This window comes from Sorex araneus, chromosome X (genome assembly GCF_027595985.1).
Source record: "Sorex araneus isolate mSorAra2 chromosome X, mSorAra2.pri, whole genome shotgun sequence".
NCBI lineage: Eukaryota > Metazoa > Chordata > Mammalia > Eulipotyphla > Soricidae > Sorex > Sorex araneus.
Window position 1 is genome coordinate 204683320 of NC_073313.1, and position 18744 is coordinate 204702063.

Genomic DNA, 18744 nt, shown 5'->3' on the forward strand with positions numbered 1-18744 from the left:
CAGCGCGGGTCTCCAGGCGGCGAGGCCCCCTTTGATCAGGAAAATCCAATTATTTGTGTATATACATTTCCCACATAGTGATTACTTCATTAATTGTCCCGCCTTTATCTCCTCCCTTCCCATCCCCCCTAATAATCAGTTCTTTTATCCAGACCAACAAACACACCATAGGAGCTTTGTGGATTCAAAGGATTTGCTTTCGCTTCTGAAAGAGCCGCTATTCTTTGATGATTGGGTAGCGGCAAACTTCAAAGCCATAAATCTTCCCTCTGACTGGCTGGCGGCCCAGCAAAGTCCTTATCAAATTCTTGGAGGTGATCCTGAAGCGCTCAGACTGCGCGCCGAGCGGGCGGGCGAGCGAGCGATCGGGGCGCGGCGAGGGGCGCGGGCGGGGAGGGCCCCGGCGCGCAGAACCCGCGCCGGAGGGACACGGGGCGGCCAGTCGTCCTCACCTTCGGGTCTCATGCGGTGGCGGCGCCGGGCTCCGCCGCTCCCGGCTCGCGCGCTGTAGCCATGGCCGCCGTGGCGGTGCTCCGCAACGACTCGCTGCAGGCTTTCCTTCAGGTCAGATTGGGGGAGGGGGGATGGGGGCGTTAACCATGGGACTGGTGGGGGGTGGGGGTCTCTCCAGGTACTGCCTGAATCTCAAGAGGAAACCCCGCTCGGTGCATGCCTCTGAAATCGGACTTCAGAGTGGGTGCTGCCAGTGCCAACTTCACGCCGAACCTTTGGGGGTCGAGAGCTTGGCCTTGCTGGGGGGCTGGGGAGAGGAGGCATGAACCTGGGTGGTTCCGAGGAGACGTCTAGCTGGGAACCCAGTGGGGGGCACATCCCGGCCTGGCCCGCCCGCAGCGTCCAGCCCCGCGCGGGCGAGGGAGGAGCAGGGGAGGGTCGGGGAAACCCGAGCATAAAAGATGCGCGCGGGGGCGGGCGCTGGGGCGGGGGGCGTTCCCAGGCCCCGTCTGACCGCCGAGCCGGCCTCCGCCTGTCGGACCCCAGTCCCACACGTCGTGCCAGCTTCTTGGAAGGCTGGGCAGCGGACGCGCCCCTGGGCAACCAGTAGTTTAGCCGGAAGCGCTCGCGTGCCCCTGGTCCAGGTAGCGCCGGCACCAAAGTTTCGCCGCCCGGCGGGGTGCCCGCTTGGGGAGTTAGCGGTGGGGGCGGGATGGCTGCGACGGGGAGGGGCGGCCGTCTCGCCGCTGGAGTGGGGGTGGCCGGTCGGCCGGCAGACCGCGCGCGCCACGCTAACCTTTTGTCTCTTCTCCGCCCTCCCCTGCCGCCGCCCATGCAGGACCGCACCCCCAGCGCCTCCCCGGACCTGGGCAAACACTCGCCCCTGGCGCTGCTAGCCGCCACCTGTAGCCGCATCGGCCAGCCGGGGACCGCGGCGCCACCCGACTTCCTGCAGGTGCCCTACGACCCCGCGCTGGGCTCTCCCTCCCGGCTCTTCCACCCGTGGACCGCCGACATGCCAGCGCACTCGCCGGGCGCGCTGCCGCCCCCTCACCCCAGCCTGGGGCTGACGCCGCAGAAAACGCACCTGCAGCCGGCCTTCGGGGCGGCGCACGAGCTCCCGCTCACCCCGCCAGCCGACCCCTCGTACCCCTACGAGTTCTCGCCGGTCAAAATGCTGCCCTCGAGCATGGCGGCGCTGCCCGCCAGCTGCGCGCCCGCCTACGTGCCCTACGCCGCCCAGGCCGCGCTGCCCCCCGGCTACTCCAACCTGCTGCCCCCGCCGCCGCCGCCGCCGCCGCCGCCACCTCCCTCGTGCCGCCAGCTCTCCCCCAACCCGGCCCCTGACGACCTCCCGTGGTGGAGCATCCCGCAGGCGGGCGCCGGGCCCGGGACCCCCGGAGTGCCGGGGACCAGCCTTTCGGGCGCCTGTGCCGGGGTTCCCCACGCACCGCGCTTCCCTGCCTCCGCGGCTGCCGCCGCCGCCGCCGCCGCCGCCCTGCAGCGGGGCCTAGTGCTCGGCCCGTCGGACTTCGCTCAGTACCAGAGCCAGATCGCCGCGCTGCTGCAGACCAAGGCCCCCCTGGCGGCCACGGCCAGGAGGTGCCGCCGCTGCCGCTGCCCCAACTGCCAGGCGGCGGGCGGCGCCCCCGAGGCGGAGCCGGGCAAGAAGAAACAGCACGTGTGCCACGTGCCGGGCTGCGGCAAGGTGTACGGCAAGACGTCGCACCTAAAGGCGCACCTGCGCTGGCACACGGGCGAGCGGCCCTTCGTGTGCAACTGGCTTTTCTGCGGCAAGAGTTTCACGCGCTCCGACGAGCTGCAGCGGCACCTGCGGACCCACACGGGCGAGAAGCGCTTCGCCTGTCCCGAGTGCGGCAAGCGCTTCATGCGTAGCGACCACCTAGCCAAACACGTCAAGACGCACCAAAACAAGAAGCTCAAGGTTACTGAGGCCGGGGTCAAGCGGGAGGACCCGCGGGATCTATGAGCCCACCTGGCGGCTCCCGGCTAGGGGCAGGGCGCGCTGCGGGCAGCGGGGCGGAGCCGAGGCGATTGCCCTTTCAAGCTGCCAGGGTCCGGGAGAGAGGCTGGGATCCAGGCCTCCCTGGGGAGGCTCCTGGGACGGGAACCCCGACGGGTTCAGGAGGGGCATGGGAGTCTCTGCGTTAGACTAAGGCAGTTTCCAGCTCTGGACTCTTCCTACCTTCTGGGAGACTGGCACTTTGCAGCGGGGGATGGGGGGAGGACAGGGAGGACCCCCTTCTCGGCTAACCTTGCATATAGCAAACGCTGCGGAAGGACCTTGTAAGATCTCTGGACTAGCGCTCGGGCTTTTTTTGTGTGTGTGTGAAGAATCGGCCGGGCTTTGTACAGGTTATTTAATAGCTTTGTTAAGGAATAATTATAATAATTATAACATTAATAAAACGTGACTTTTGTCCTCAGCTCCACGCAGAGCTGCAGCATGAAATGTCTCTGTAAAGCGATGAGCAGTTACAGCGTGAAAATAAATACGTTAACTCCGGGTCACCTCGGGAAGACCCCGCTGAGCCGGTCTCATTTGATCTTTTCTTCTTCCGGGAGGTTTTGCAAAGCGGTCAGGTTTCACCGGGAATTGGAAGGTTTCCTTAGCCTCGGGTAGGAGTCTCTAGTTTTGAAAAGTTGAAGGGGAAAGTTGAGTTGGGTGCACGGATTAGGGAAAGCAGGGCAGGGACAGTGTGGTGGTAAAGGCGGTAGGGCGAGATTTTCCACTCACAGGTGGAGTCATCCCTCCTTACGACGTGACCCAGACTCTTACCAAGTTTTCCTTTTGCTGTATGGTCTTTTATGGCGAATTCTCTGTGATTTTCCATTTCTGGGGCTGCGCTCTCCCTTCAGCGGGATGTGCCGATTTCCGGAGATGGCTTTGGAGACTGGAGGAACAGTTCCTAAGTGAGATTTTGGAGGAGAGAGAGAAACCGAGGCCCTGTTTTGGTTGATCTTTGCCAACAGAGCGTCACGGTTGTATTTCAACCCCATCATGATCTACAGCATGATCTTGTTTGTTGTCTTCTTGTTCTCTGGCTTCGGGAATCTTAACTGTATTGTTTCACAACTACTTAAGGACTTTTGCCTAGGCCAGGAAAATCTGTTTTGTGTCTTAGATTTTTTTTTTCTAATGGTTGAGGCTAATTTTCTCAGGGAGGAGACAAAGAGTGTCATAGTTTGAAATTGTGAAGATGAGAGTATTTACCTTAACTTTCTCACGTTTCTCTAAAATTTGAAGTTTACAAGTGCTTTATCTCCTGTGTCTCAACTAAAGTTTTCTTTGAAGTTTTCTAATATAAATTTTAAAATCTAAAATCGAAATTTTAATCTTGTTTTAGATTTAGTAAAGTACAGAAAATGTCGGTTTTGCTATTATGTTCATTTAACATTATTGATGGCAAATTTCAATGAAAATCAGTTTTTTGCACAGTAACAAACACTGGTAGGTGTTTACAGTTTACTCCTGAACTGATAACTTCTGCTTTCTTCTTAAATCAAATTGAGGGGACACTCTTAAAAGCTTAAGATTTACTGTATTAAAATAGTCTCAACAGGGGCTGGTGCTAGCACAGCAGGTAGGGCGTTTGCCTTGCAGGAGGCCAATTCCCAGCATCCCATATGGTCCCCTGAGCACTACCAGGAGTAATTCCTGAGTTCAGAACCAGGAGTAACCCCTGTGCATCGAGAGGTGTGACCCAAAAAACAAACAAACAAAAAACTTTAAACATAATTGTGATGAAAATCATTTGTGATGAAATATCATTTTTCCTTTATATTGAAGGATCTGGATAAATATCGGGATCATTGTGAAAATAATGTCTTAAAACCACTTACCTAGTAGATATATGGGACTGCTTAACAAAAAAACAGACTGTGAGTCTTCAGACTCCTTGGGATGAAGTTTGGGTTACATTTTCAAGAGTTTGACAGTTTTTCAAGTAATAGTGGTAAATTGTTATGCAATCCCTGTAGATTTACATCTAAGGATGTAATCTTAATCTAAATATCTCTGAAAATTGTTTCTATTAAGAGTTACAGAAACTCTTAGATAGGGCCTATGCCTTGGTATCTATTTCATAGTCAATAAAGGTATATTTGGCTGATGACAGGAAAAGGGGAATCCTTACTAGAAAGTGAGAACAGGGCTTTGGGTTCAGAATATTTGACCTATTTGACCACTGAAAAAGAAAAAAACAATTCTGAAGTGAGATATACGAATTTTTACTGAAGGCTGTGATCAGTATCTAATGAAATATTTCAGACAAAGTTTCCTTGTAATTTTAACTTCATGACAGTTGAAAGAGAAATGTATAAAATGCATAAAATTTAATATTTAAACACATAAGTTATTTAAGATGGTTTTCTTAAAATTATACCATTGTGGTTAAGAAGAGAAATAGATTAAATATATGGCATTTATCTGAAAGTATATATTGGAGAAGAGGGCATTGAGCCACATAAAGTACTGAGGATTTAATTGCACCAGTTGGTGCAAACTGGGTCCACCAGTTGCAATGCAAGCACCTCTATACCGGTTTTTCTTTCTTTCTTTCTTTCTTTCTTTCCTTCTTTCTTTCTTTCTTTCTTTCTTTCTTTCTTTCTTTCTTTCTTTTTCTTTCTTTCTTTCTTTTTCTTTCTTTCTTTCTTTCTTTCTTTCTTTCTTTCTTTCTTTCTTTCTTTCTTTCTTTCTTTCTTTCTTTCTTTCTTTCTTTCTTTCTTTCTTTCTTTCTTTTTTGCTTTTTGGGTCACACCCAGCGATGCACAGGGGTTACTCCTGGCTCATGCACTCAGGAATTACTTCTGGTGGTGCTCGGGGGATCATATAGGATGCTGGGAATCGAACCCGGATCGGCCTCGTGCAAGGCAAATGCCCTACCTGGTGTGCTATCGCTCCAGCCCCACTAATGTATATAATTTTAAAAGCTGAACAAAATCATTTGATGGCCAATTTTTTTTCTTAAGTTCTTATCTGAGTCTAAAAATTTTAAGCTAAGAGTAAAGTCTCTCAATTGATTTGGTCCAGCTGAACACCTGCTCCTCATCTTATCATTACAAGATATATGGTAATGGTACCAGCAGGAATGATCCCTGAGCACAGAGTCAGGAGTAAGTCGTTAAACAAACAAAAAAGCATGCTAATGGGTCACTTCTGACAGCAGTTGGGGAACTCTAAGGATCAAATCAAGCCTCTTGCATGCAGAGTATGTACTCTAGCTCATTGAGCTATCTCTTAGTCCTAAATATTATTTTAAAACAAACCATTATGCAAAAATGATATGCTATGAATGATCTATATAATAAAGCACAGTTGTAATGGCAAATTTTGTTTTTGGTTTTTTTTTTTTCTTTTTGGGTCACACCCAGCGATGCTCAGGGATTACTCCTGGCTCTGCACTCAGGAATTACTCCTGGCAGTGCTTGGGGGACCATATGGGATGCCGGGGATCGAACCTGGGTCGGCCGCGTGCAAGGCAAACGCCCTACCCGCTGTGCTATCGCTCCGGCCCCTGTAATGGCAAATTTAATGACACTCAAGTTAAAATTTTTTCAGAGTGATAGTACAGCGGGGAGGGTGTTTGCCTTGCACTCGGCCAACCCAGGTTCAATCCCTGGCATCCCATATGGTTCCCCAAGCAATGCCAGCAGTAAATCCTGAGCATCACTGGGTGTGACCCAAAAAGCCAAAAAAGTTAAAATTTTTCAGAAGCTAATTACTACTAAGTGAAAACTAAAATTATTTCCTTGGAGTTTTGCCAGCTTTGAAAAAGGAAGTTTAGTTCGTCAATTGTATTTAAGTTGTGTTTAAGTTTTATGTAAAGTACTCCAAACTTACTGGGAAAAAAATGTTAATGACCTTCTTAACTCCTTGATGCAGGCACTGCAAATTGTGTTTCTCACTGATAGTTTTATTTGTATACTCCACTGTCAGCCAGCACCAAACTAAAGTGTAATATGAAATTTCAGTAACAATAGCCATTTCTGTTGGTACAGCCTGATGATATCCAAGAGTGAACGATCGGTGGTACGCACCAGCAGCAACATGTTAAATGTCAGTAGACTTATATTTTTCAGGCAAATTTTGTAGAATGCAACTACAGTGTAAAGTGTCATTTAAGAAATGTATGGCACCTCAGAGGGAGCACCAAAAAAAAAAAAAGGAAGAAAAGAAAAGAAAAGAAATCTAAGGCGGGACTGGAGCAATAGCACAGCCAGTAGAGCGTTTGCCTTGCGCGTGGCTGACCCGGGTTCGATTCCCATTGTCCCATATGGTTCCCCAAGCACCACCAGGAGTAATTCCTGAGTGCATGAGCCAGGAGTAGCCCATGTGTATTGCTGGGTGTGACCCCCAAAAAGAAATGTAACGGGCTGTAAATGGAAAAATTTTTAATTGAAATTAAAAATTAAAAAATGTAAGGAGCTAAAGAGATAACACAAGTGGTAAGACTCTTGCCTTGCACAAGGCCAATCCCAGTTTGATCCCCATCACCACAAGCCCTGCCAGGAGTCATCCCTGAAAACAGCCACGGAGTAAATTGAGCACAACTAGGAGTGGCTCCTACAAAAAATTATATTTTAATGTGATAGAGTTTTTTTTTTTTTGCTTTTTGGGTCACACCCAGCAATGCTCAGGGCTTACTCCTGGCTTTGCACTCAGGAATTGCTCCTGGCAGTGCTTGGGGGACCATATGGGATGCCGGGGATCAAACCCGGGTCGGCCTCATGCAAGGCAAACGCCCTACCCGCTGTGCTATCGCTCCGGCCCCGTGATAGAGTATTTTTTTAAAGAGTTAGCAATTGATAAATGCGCCATTTTGCCCAAGGTCTTAGAACATGAAGAATTAAGTTTTCTTCTTACCATATAGGTCAAAGAACTAGAGCACGTTTTTGTGTGCGTGAGCCCTGAATTCCATCCCTGGCTCTGCATCATCCCCTAAGTACTAGTGGGTATGGCCCCAAAACAAACAAAGAAAAAACTCCAAGAAATTAAGTTATCACTGATTACTTAGAATTTCGTGTTTCTTGTGAGAAACTCTGTTGTTTTCTACTTTTCTCAAGGGGGCATTATGTAGGTTTATCTTTAACTGACCAGTGATTTGTACTAATTCTGGTAATGAATGAAAGTAAATTACGTCGAAGGTAGTAAAAGAAACAGAGAGTACAGTGTGTGAAGTGCTTGCCTTGCACACATTCAAACAGGGGTTCAATCCCTAGTGTCACATATGGTCACTCCTAAGCACTGCCAGGAGTGATCCCTAAGCACAGAATCAGGAATAAACCCTGAGCAATATTGGGTATAGCTCCCCAAAATAAGAATAATAAAGATAGTACAATTATATAATTCACTGCCATAATAGTCTTTTCTACTATGAATTGACACCTTTTTTTAATGTTATATAATTATGTATAACTGACCCTGACCCTGAAAGAGCCTCCAATGCGGCATCATTGGGAAGGCCGAGTAGAGAGAGGCTTCTAAAATCTCAGGGATAGGACGAATGTAGACGTTACTGAGACGTCTCGAGAAATTTGATGATCAACGGGATTTCGTGATCATGATATAATTATGTAAATATAACTTATAAATCTTAGAATATGTACAGTATTTTAAATTATTTTGCCATTCATTCAGGCAAGACATACAAACTTAAAAAGTTAGTCTTGAGCATGCTTCTTACAGAAACCTATATGAAACAGAATTTGCAGAAAAGGAAATTTTCACCCCAATTCACACTGTGTTTCTATTCTAATACTGTGGGTTTGTAAGTAGTTTAAAGCAACATCTTTAATGAATCCTGTTTCACCCTGCTTTAAGAATTTCCAGGAATGTTACTATTGCTATAGCTATGACTGCAAACTCATGTAAATACCTAATAGGTTGTTTTAAGGCTCTACAGTGCCAAACTGGGACCAGAGAGACAACTTGATAGACTGAGTGATGCTTTGCATGCATCACTGGTTAATCCCTGGCACCACATAATTCAATGAGTACTCAGAATACTCATTGTTTGTGGCCCAGAAAACCAAAAATAAACAACAAAAAAAATGGAAACTCTTTTCTCCTTATATTAGCTTATCACATGAAACAATGACACATTGAGGGACCAGTAAGATGACCAAAGGAATGCTGGAGGACCTGTTTTAGTCCCTACTTTTACATCCTACCTTGAATCCTACAGGAAGCAGTTCCTAGAAAATTATCTGGAGCAAGCACTGAGCAGGGAGTATCCCCAATGCACTGCCAGATGTGGCCAAAATAGCATTAATTAAATGATGATAATAATAACAAGTTTAGATAAATTAGCACTCACTAGGAAACCATCTGTATTGTGAAATCAGTTTCAACCCTCAAGCTTAGTGTTATGGTAAATGTACTTATACATTTTTATCTTCCCAAATTGAGGAGCAGGACCATTCAAAGCAGGGCATTAGTTTTCCATGAAAAATCATAACCAAAACAAGAGGAATTTTTAAATGAGGATAGGTACAAAACAGCTTAGAAAACAAGAGGGAGAAATGAGGAAAAACCTAGATAGATCTATGTGAACAAGACATCTATACATAGAGATTAATACACCAAAGAGCTTCTTTTATCGTTCACTATAATGGTAACCTGTTAATGTGGCACTCAGTATATGCAAACTCAAATATTCTCTGCTGGTGTTCAGACTTAATACATTTTTGGTATTAAAATCTTTGTGTCAATTGTTTTCCCCTTGATTATTTTTAAGCAGTCTATCTGAAATTTGTAAGCATTGTAAAATAGTTTACATAATGTTGCTATAATGGATAAGTGGTTTCCTTTAATGGAGATGCAAACTGCTGTGAACCATCACAACTTTTTGATAGTTTCAGCATCATTTTTACCATTTTAACTTTTTGTTACTGTTGTTTGTTCCTGAATCTGTGCTCAGGGATCACCTCTGACAAGGTGTGAGGGAATCATATGGGATATCAGCAAGTGCACTATCCTTTGTTCTATAACTCCAGGCCCATATTATAATTTCTTGTTACTAATCAAAGCTCTTTATGTGACTATTGATAAACTGAAATTATGATGACTTCCCTTTCTATATTTTCTATTTTTCCTTCCATGTCTTTAGTGATTACACTGAAGCATAATTCCCAGTAGGGTAATTGGTATTAAAATCATAATTCAGTCCATATATATGAACTGCAGTGATTTCTGCATAACACATAATAAACTGTTATTAACTTTTATATTTAGTTGTCTACTTAATACCAGCATTCAATTCATGGAAGACAAATCAAGTTTCAGTTTGGTGTATGGAAAACCTGTAGCTTTCAATTATTTTGCTGATTGGGGGCCATATCCCTCAGTGTTAAAGGATACTCCTCTATCTGTGCTCAGGGGTCATTCCTGGTGGGTGTGAGGACCGTAATGGGTCCCTAGGTTGGCCATGTGCAAGGCAAGCACTCTACACACTATACTATCATTTCATCCCCAACTTTCATTTTTTCAAAAGGTTATTTTGGCATGGTGAAAATTCATTCTGCCTATTTTAAAGTGGGAGTTTGATTTACAGTAGCATGATTCATTTAAGGTTTTTCTTTGACAATAAAAAAAAAAAAACAGGGAGATGGCTCAAGACACTGGAGCACATGTTTTGTCTATGGGAACTCCAGAGTTAATTCCTGGCTCTGCATGATTTCCTGAGCACAGAGCCAGGAGTAGCACCTAGGCACAGCAAGGTGTGGCCTCTCCCCAAAACAAACAAAAATTCTCATTTAAAAAAATTATTTTAGGGGCTGGAGCGATAGCACAGCAGATTGGGCATTTACCTTGCACGTGACCGACCCGGGTTCGATTCCCAGCATCCCATATGGTCCCCTGAGCACTGCCAGGAGTAATTCCTGAGTGCAGAGTCAGGAGTAACCCCTCTGCATCGCCAGGTGTGACCCAAAAAGAAAAAAAATTTTTTTAGTTGAATCACAGTGAGATACACAGTTACAAAGTTGTTCATGATTGGGTTTCAGTCATATAATGTTCCAACACCCATCCCTTCGCCAGTGCATGTTTATCACCACCAGTGTCCCCAGAACAAACAAAAATTCTGAAAGTAAGAATACACTAAAATTTTATAAAGACTGTAGAAGTATCTAGATGTCATCTGCTTTTTAAAATGTAAAGTTAAACCATTCAGTTTTCGGGTACTTGTTAATGATTTTGTATTTAGCATAATCTAAAACATGGATGGAAAACATCTGGCCCTCAGCTTAATTTTATCCAATTCACAAGGCAAATATCAAAGCTAACTCCTCATTTATGTTTATGGTTGGGAAAATGTGTGCTAATTTGAAAAATATTTGGTGGCAATTTTCTAAAAGTCTACATAAGGTACTCTGAAACATATTTCCTGTTTTTTTTTGCAAGTTTGGGTTTTATATAAAACCCAAATCTATATATGTAAATGTATACTACATATATATGTGTATGTGTATATAACATACATTAGTTTAGAGGCCATACCCAGTGGTGCTCAGGGCTGCTAAGTCTGTGCTCAAGGGTCACTTTGTACAGTGTTCAGGGAATTATATGCATTTCCAAAAATTGGAACTGAGGACTGGAGCCATAGTACAGTAAGAAGGGAACTTGCTTTACATGCAGCCAACCCAGGTTCAATCCCTTGCATCCCATATGGTCCCCCAAGCACAGCCAGGAGTAAGTCTTAGTGCAGAGCCAGGAATAACCCCTGAACAAACAAACAAACAAACTTTTGTAACTGAGGTCAACCACATACAAACAAGCATTTTAATCCCTTTCCTATCCAACTTATGTTCTAAATATTTTTTCTTTTTCATTCTGTATGTCTCTTCACTTGTAAATGTCACATGTCTTTGATATTTTCATGTTCATCTCTTACATGGAGACTTATTTTGTTTCATGTATCTCTCTTCTTTGTCTTGAAATATCTATGCTCATTATTTCTCTGCAAGGCAGAACATGACAGGAGTTTGAACTATTATTCCTTTAAATCTGCTGTATTTTAGTATGTACATTCTTCTGTCTTTGTTTACAACTTTATTTGTAAACAAATAACACAGTTTTGTTTGGGGGGTTCTGTTTGCTTGCCTGTTTGGTTTTTGTTTTCGGTACTGTACATGGCAGTTCTCAAAGCTTACTCCTCTGTGCTCAGGGGGCCATATGTGATGCCAAGGATCAAACCTGACTTATAAATAAGGCCTGGGTGGAGCCTTGGAAGTTTTATTATAATCATCACCTCAGTGACCCTTAAAATGGACAGCTGGGAGTGCCATTAGAGAAGCTTTTCTTTCACAAGGAAAAAACCTTATTGGGTAGGGTAAATTCTGAGCGTTTCCACAGTACTCAGATAATAACTCTGTAGTTCATTTTCCTTTTTACCCGAGTCTATGCCAAATGCTGCACATCATGATCCTCTCCCTGGCAGAATAAGAGTAATAAAGATCATATAGTGCTACATGATCACTTGGATTGGCTAAATTCTCAATTAAAATCGATTGAGCTTTGAACAGAAGTCAGAAATATTAAACACATAGGTTCTAGATGCATCATTCTGGGCTCATATTTCTGTGAAAATTCAGAATCATGCTATTGAGCTTTATAACAGAAATGATCTCAAAGTTCACCAGCTCAAAGCTTCTCATTGTGCAGATGAAACAATCTGGCCTTCAAAGGGAGAGAAGTGCTTCAAAGGAAGAGAAGTCAGTGTCCTATCTTTTTACACCTGCAGATCGGCACCTGTCCTGCAGACTGGTCTGTGGATCAGTGTTTACAATCAAGGTTCAGTACCTTACACTAGTAGTTTTAAATATTCCTACACCTGCATCCTGGCACTGTTCCACAGACCAGCAGTTGAAGTCCATTGTTCTAAACCATTAAGCTTATGGTCCGTGATGATTACAAGTAGGTTGCCTTATACCCAAAACTGGATTGCTTTTCTACTCTGATATCTGCAGGGAAATAACTAGTAATAAATTAAGATGTTTGAAAGTTTATTGTGCTTCAAATAATAGTTTAGATTTTCACTGGAAAAGAAATATATTTTGAATTTCCTTAGAAATGAAAACACTCATTCAAAGTTATTTCTTCTTTAACAAAAATATGTATAGTGCTTCCGGAGTAGCAGGAACTGTTTGGGTATTGGAAGGAGTGCATGAACAAAATTTTAGCCTTTACAGAACTTGCATTCTTGTGAAATCACAATGCTGTAACTATTAGCTTTCTCGCCTCTTTATTATCCCTTTCACTTAAAGGTTTGTTTACTCCACGGGTGTTTATGAAATGTTTTCAGTACCTGAAAACATTTGAGTACCCATTATGATAAAAGCATGCAGTGTTCTTGCCCCTGTTGGCAAAACAATCTAGTGGGGGGTACAGGATGTCACCAGACAGTATCAGACTTCAAGAGATCAGGAGCTATTCACTGCTCTTTATCTAATAGAGTCCCTGCAAGATGCATTTGTGTTGTGGAATATGAATAAGGTCAGTAATAAGGGTACTAGAGATTTAACTAATGTTATCACTTCCTGTTATTGATAAGACCTGTCTTGGGGACTCTTCTGTTGCTTGGGTGGCAGTAGAAGGATAGTCCTAGGAAGCTGTCAGCTGGCTCTCTCTAGCCCTTCCTGGGCTATCCTGTGCCTGCCAGTTTTTGTTGTTGTTTGTTTTTGTCTTGGGTAACAGCTGGAGGTGCTCTGAGGATATTCTCTGTCCTGCAGGCGAGGGGCAAGGGATCAAACCCATGTGCTCAGCCTTTTTATCTCTCTCTCCTCTGGTCCAGAAAGTCAAACTTGCATGAGTTGCTTACTAACTGATTTAAATCATCTTGGTTAAGCTATTGTTATTTTGAGTCTGTAAGAGTGACTAAACCAGTCCTCTCCTTCAAAGATCACACATTGCTTTTAGCAGTGCACCTGCTGAGTCTTCCTGTCGCAGCTGTGAATTGCTTCCCTTTCTTAACTGTGGGAAGGAAACCTCCTCCTGAAGTTGAGGCCCATCTTCAGGGGTGGGGGGGAGTGACAAGGACAAAGGTAGTTTTCTTTCCCTCCTTATAATCCCAAGGGACAATTTCTCCTTTATTCATTGCCCCACATATGACCTAATGCTGGTCCTCAGAGTGAGAAGTAAACTGTGACAGACTAAGCCAGCCAGCACAGCAGTGATTGATGGTGTTCAGAAGCTCCCCCACAGCCAAGGGCCCTGCTCTGCACACCAGTCATCAGCCCGAGTTTTCTGTCAGAAGCCTAATAAGCCACTTCTCTCTTTAGAAGAATAAGTAAATAAAGGGTACCACACAATGCTCCCTTTCCATCTCCTTCTGGCTATGTGTCTTCCAGAGTGTCTTGCAGAATGCCTTTTTAAGGCCCAGCAATAAAAGTTTCTTCTCCATCACAGCTTTCCATCTCTGTCCATGCTTGGGTACCCAGAGGGCTGCCTTCACTTTAGAGATAGGTCGATTTCACTGTTTGTGAGAATCTACTCATGCAGATATCAGTGTTTCAGAAACTAGGAACACAGAACTGAACAGAACAGACAAGCTTCATCTGGAGGCTGACGCCCTACAAAGACAGTAAACACATAATCAATAAAGGTCAGAGAGGTAGCTCAACTGGCTCGAATTCATGCTTTGCATTCAGGAGGCTTGAGTTTGATCATCTCGTGGACGTCCGAGCACCAAGCCAGAAGTAGCCCCTCAGGATAGCCATCTATATAGCCCCAAAACCGAACCAAGAATGGCATTATAATAAAGATAATTTCAGGGAATTATGAAGTAAAGCAAAACAACCCCAAATGAATTTCATTTGTTATCATTTTGGTTTGTAGTTTCAATCAACACGCCCTTATAGTTCTAGCTCCACTAGGGGCTTCAGCTGAGGACACGTGAATGATTCGGAGCAGGGATCCTACAGGTTGCCTCACTCTGCTGTCGTGAGGCCTCGACTGGTGGACTTCAAGGTTGGACTTTTTGTGTGCCTGAACCCTGTGAGAAGCGACCTACGAGGCACAACTGGTGAGAGTGCTGAAAATGGTAGTGCAAGCTTTGACTTTTCCGCCTCAGCCTTAGAATCACATTTGTTGGTTCACATTGAGTCATGAAGGCTAGCCTAGATATAAGGGAGGGGAATTAGACTCACCTCAATGTGAGAATGACAATGTCCCTTTGGGATGGGAGAGACTGTCCTAGTCTGTTAACTATGTTGAGGTTTTCCAGGTTACTCTCTGAATAGTGTCTGTCTACTCATTCATTTCTATATTACTTATTTATGCATTGTTTCCTTTCAAGAAATATTTGAGGACACTCCATAGTAATTACAGACGGACTAATGGGATAGAAACAAAGTAAAGAAAATTGGTCTCAGGTAGCAATCTCATGCACATATTTTTTATTAATTTCAAACATATTAATGATGTATTAACAAACTGCCCCCAGCACCGTGTAATCCCATCAGTGGCCAAGATCCAGACTACAAAACCAAGCTCTTGGAAGAAAGTGACACAGAGTGTCTTGCCCCTGCTCCTGGCTGTCTTCACTGGGGCCCCTCGGAGTGGGGCGGGTTGAGTTTCCCTCCCCGCCCCAAGCAGAGCCATGTCAGTCAAAAACCTCCAGAACCGAGCCATAGCCATGCTCAAGACCCCTCTCCACATGTTTGAACGAGCCTCATGCATGAAGGAACCAGCAGAAGAACCCAGGTGTGCGGGACCCAGGGCTGAGATCTCCAAGCCTACTCAGATCGGGACTGAGCCTGCTCCATCCAGACCCCCCATTTTCCAGTATCTTGCCAGCCACACCCACAAACTGCCCCCATTGTTGAAAACTCTTACAAACGGTGTAATCCCATCAATGGCCAAGATCCAGAGACTATAAAACCAAGCTCTCAGAAGCGCATGGCCGCATTTGTGACCACACGACCTCTTATAACCTAGTTCTCCCTCCTGGAGAACCTGGCAAGCTATCAAGAGTTTCCTGCCCACATGAGAGTGTCTGGCAAGCTCCCTGTGGCATATTCACGTGCCAAAAATAGTAACAATGATGGGTCTCATTCCCCTTACCCTGAAAGAGCCTCTAATGTGCACTGTTGGGAAGAACGAGTAAAGAGAGCTGCTAAAATCTCAGGGATAGAATGAATGGAGACATTACTGGGGCCACTTGGGAAAATCGATGATCAATAGGATGACAGTAATACAGTGAATGATGTATTAATATTGAGATTAGATAGAAGACAGGAGTAATGAAATCAGGCTCAATTTTCATAAATATATAATTTTAAGTAATGCCATAAATGTATAACTGCAAGTATTATACTCTCAGATGCATTATACAACTATGGTCAGGAGCTTTAAATGTGCAACACAAAAGTTTGCCCATTCTAGGAAGTTAGAAAAGATTTTGCTGGAAGTTTGTTTTAAGCAGCTAACTCAAAGATAAAAGGTAGCTAAAGTAGGGTGATGCAAAGTGAGTTACATTGATGGTATGGAGATTCATTATTATTGTTATCATCATCATTATTATCTATTTTACAGTTTAATGGGATTTGTGACAAGATAGTGTACTGCATTTCTACTTTTGTATCAAATAGCATTTCTTTATTTTAAAAATGCATCTAACAAGTACAGATTCAAAGAAAGATAGTAGGGGCCAGAGTGATAGTATAGCTGGTAGGGTATTTACCTTGCATGTATCTGACCTGGCTTCAATCCCCAGCAGTTCATATGGTCCCCTGAACACCAGCGTGTATGTCAAAAGAACAAAAAGAAAGAAAGAAAGGAATAAAGATGAATTTCACATAAATAATACCCGGATTCCTGAAGCTTGGTAATACTAGTCTTGGTATGTTGAAGAGTAAAGTAAGGTAAAGAGTAATTGAAATTTTAATGACAGGGGCCCTAGAAATATTTATTTTGAAGAAATTTAAAATTTATGTATAAATACATAAATCAATTCTTGAACACTTTGCTCTGATTTGGCAGGCTTGGGTGACAGTAGCTGGACATTTGTGCTGGACTGCTCATTAATACACAAGTTAGACTGACTTTTTATCAATTGAGTATCATGAAGTGAGGGAGAGGGAAAAGAAAATACGAGACTGGTTGATCCAGAATGACCCTCAACTGTGAGTCTCTTAGGAATTTGCAAGTACAGTTAAGCCTAAAACAGTGGGAGTGGGAGGTGGGGTACTGTCAGAACCCCTAATTCACACACACAATACCATAATTCTTAAATGCTTTATCTCTAAAGTCAATGCTCTATCTCTCTGTCTCAATAGATTTAAATAAATCTAGACATGTGAAACCCCCAGAGACAGAGGGACAACTCTCTATTGAAAAAAATAATTTGTCTATAAATGGACTGTGCAGTTCAAAATTATGTTAAGGAAGGCTGGAGAGATAGTACCACAAGTAGGAAATTTGCCTTACAATGTGGCTGACCCAGGTTTAATCCCTGGCATCCCATATGGCCCAATGTGTCCCATGGGAGTAATTCCTGAGTGCATAACTAGGAGTAACCCCTCAATACCGCCAGGTGTGGCCCCCAAACCAAAATAAATAAAAACAAAATTATGTTAAAGACTAACTGTAATTCTATCTAGATGACCCCCTATAGTGAACTTCTAAGACAAAGTGTCAACATTTTTTCTAGAGAACAATAAAAATATATGAGAATTGTGATTCAAAGTAACCCTCTCCCTGTACTAAGGCTTCCAACTGACACCCAAAGCACTTTGTCTTGCTTGGTACCATCACTACCCTAAGCACTTCTTAGTGACTGTGTGCAGCTAAAAGCACTTCTGTGGATTGCTACCAGTCCTACCTTGCATTGCTCCCATCTTCCCTCTTGCAGAGCTGACCTTGTATCTCCTAAGAAATAATTAGCCCTTAAGCTTTGCCTGAAGCTCTGTTTTCTAGGGAAATGGCTAAGATAGATATTGCCAATATTATCTATTGACTCTTAACTATGATAACATTATTACTCAGATTTTTCTCCCGTGCTCTTATAGTTAATTCATTATTAAACCTACTCATTATGCTTGTAACTATCCATTGTTTTTATAACTTCATTTATTTTTCTAAATACCAAAGAGTATCTCATGACTCTAATATTTTGTAAAATAAAATACTGATATCTTTTCTCTTCTTTCTACTTTCTATTTCAACTCCAAATCTCTTATCATAGTTTCACATCCTTAGGTTTGACAGTATTTACATTCTGTTTTATAGTCATGATTATCTTCTATTATTTTCATAAGTGCTGATACTAAATATTAAAATTAATATGCAGTACCCACATTTTGATGAATACCTACTAGAAAATTACTATTTATATACCACTTCTGGTAATAAACCATGTGGCCCCAAAAACTCACAGCAGAAGTACCATCTGCATTCCTATTTCACTGTAGCACTATTAACCATAGCCAGAATCTGGAAACAAACTGAGTGCCCAAGAACAGACAAATGGATATAGAATCTATGGCATATCTACACAATGAAATACTATGTAGCTGTTAGGAAAAATAGAGTCATAAAATTTGTCTATAAATGGATGGACATGAAGACTATCATGCTGAGTGAAATGAGTCGAAGGAGAGGGATAGATATAGAATGACTGCATTCATTCGTAGTATCATCATCATCATCATCATCATCCCATTGATCGTCAAATTTCTCGAGCAGTCTCAGTAACGTCTCCATTCATCCTAGCTCTGAGATTTTAGAAGCCTCTCTTTACTCGTCCTTCCCAACGAAGCCATATTGGAGGCTCTTTCAAGGGTCAAGGGAATGAGACCCAGTATTGTTACTGGTTTTGGCATATGAATACACCATAGGGAGTTTGGGAGGCTCTCCCATGTAGGCAGGAAACTCAGTAGCTTGCCAAGGTTCTCCCAGAGGGAGAACTAGGCTATAAGATGGAGCTTGGTTTTAAGTCTCTGGATGTTGGCCATTGGTAGGATTACATAGCGCTGGGGGCAGTCCCTGGGTGTGAACACCTAGCTACTGGAAAATGGGAAATCTGGGCGGAAGAGGCCCAGTCCCGATCCCAGAAGGCTTGGAGGTCTCAGCCCCAGGTCCCACAAACCTGGGTTCCTCTGCTGGTACCTTCATGCATGAGGGTACCAAGGAGAGGGGCCTTGAGCATGGCTGTGGCTAGGCTGTGGCTAGCATGGCTGTGGCTAGGCTCATGACATCTTTGGCCGCAGGAACTCTGCTTGGGGCGGGGAGGGAAGCTGGAGTCCACCCCCTCCGAGGGGCCTCGAGAAAGA

The 18744-nt window shown here is 44.0% G+C and overlaps 1 protein-coding gene across 1 annotated transcript; it reads left to right on the plus strand.

Moving 5' to 3' along the window:
* The first annotated feature begins 357 nt into the window (after positions 1–357).
* On the plus strand, positions 358–2994 carry SP5 (Sp5 transcription factor). The gene is made up of 2 exons (XM_004601144.2): positions 358–564; positions 1292–2994. Exons 1-2 carry the CDS (start codon positions 514–516, stop codon positions 2441–2443), a joined length of 1203 nt encoding a protein of 400 aa, XP_004601201.2. The 5' UTR covers positions 358–513; the 3' UTR covers positions 2444–2994.
* The last annotated feature ends 15750 nt before the right edge of the window (positions 2995–18744 follow it).

What these genes read in the sequence shown, in the direction of transcription:
- SP5 (XM_004601144.2), top strand. Translation starts at nt 514, where the DNA reads ATGGCCGCCGTGGCGGTGCTCCGCAACGACTCGCTGCAGGCTTTCCTT. An exon ending in CGCTGCAGGCTTTCCTTCAG is followed by an intron (nt 565 to 1,291) that starts GTCAGATTGGGG and finishes CCGCCCATGCAG; the next exon opens with GACCGCACCCCCAGCGCCTC.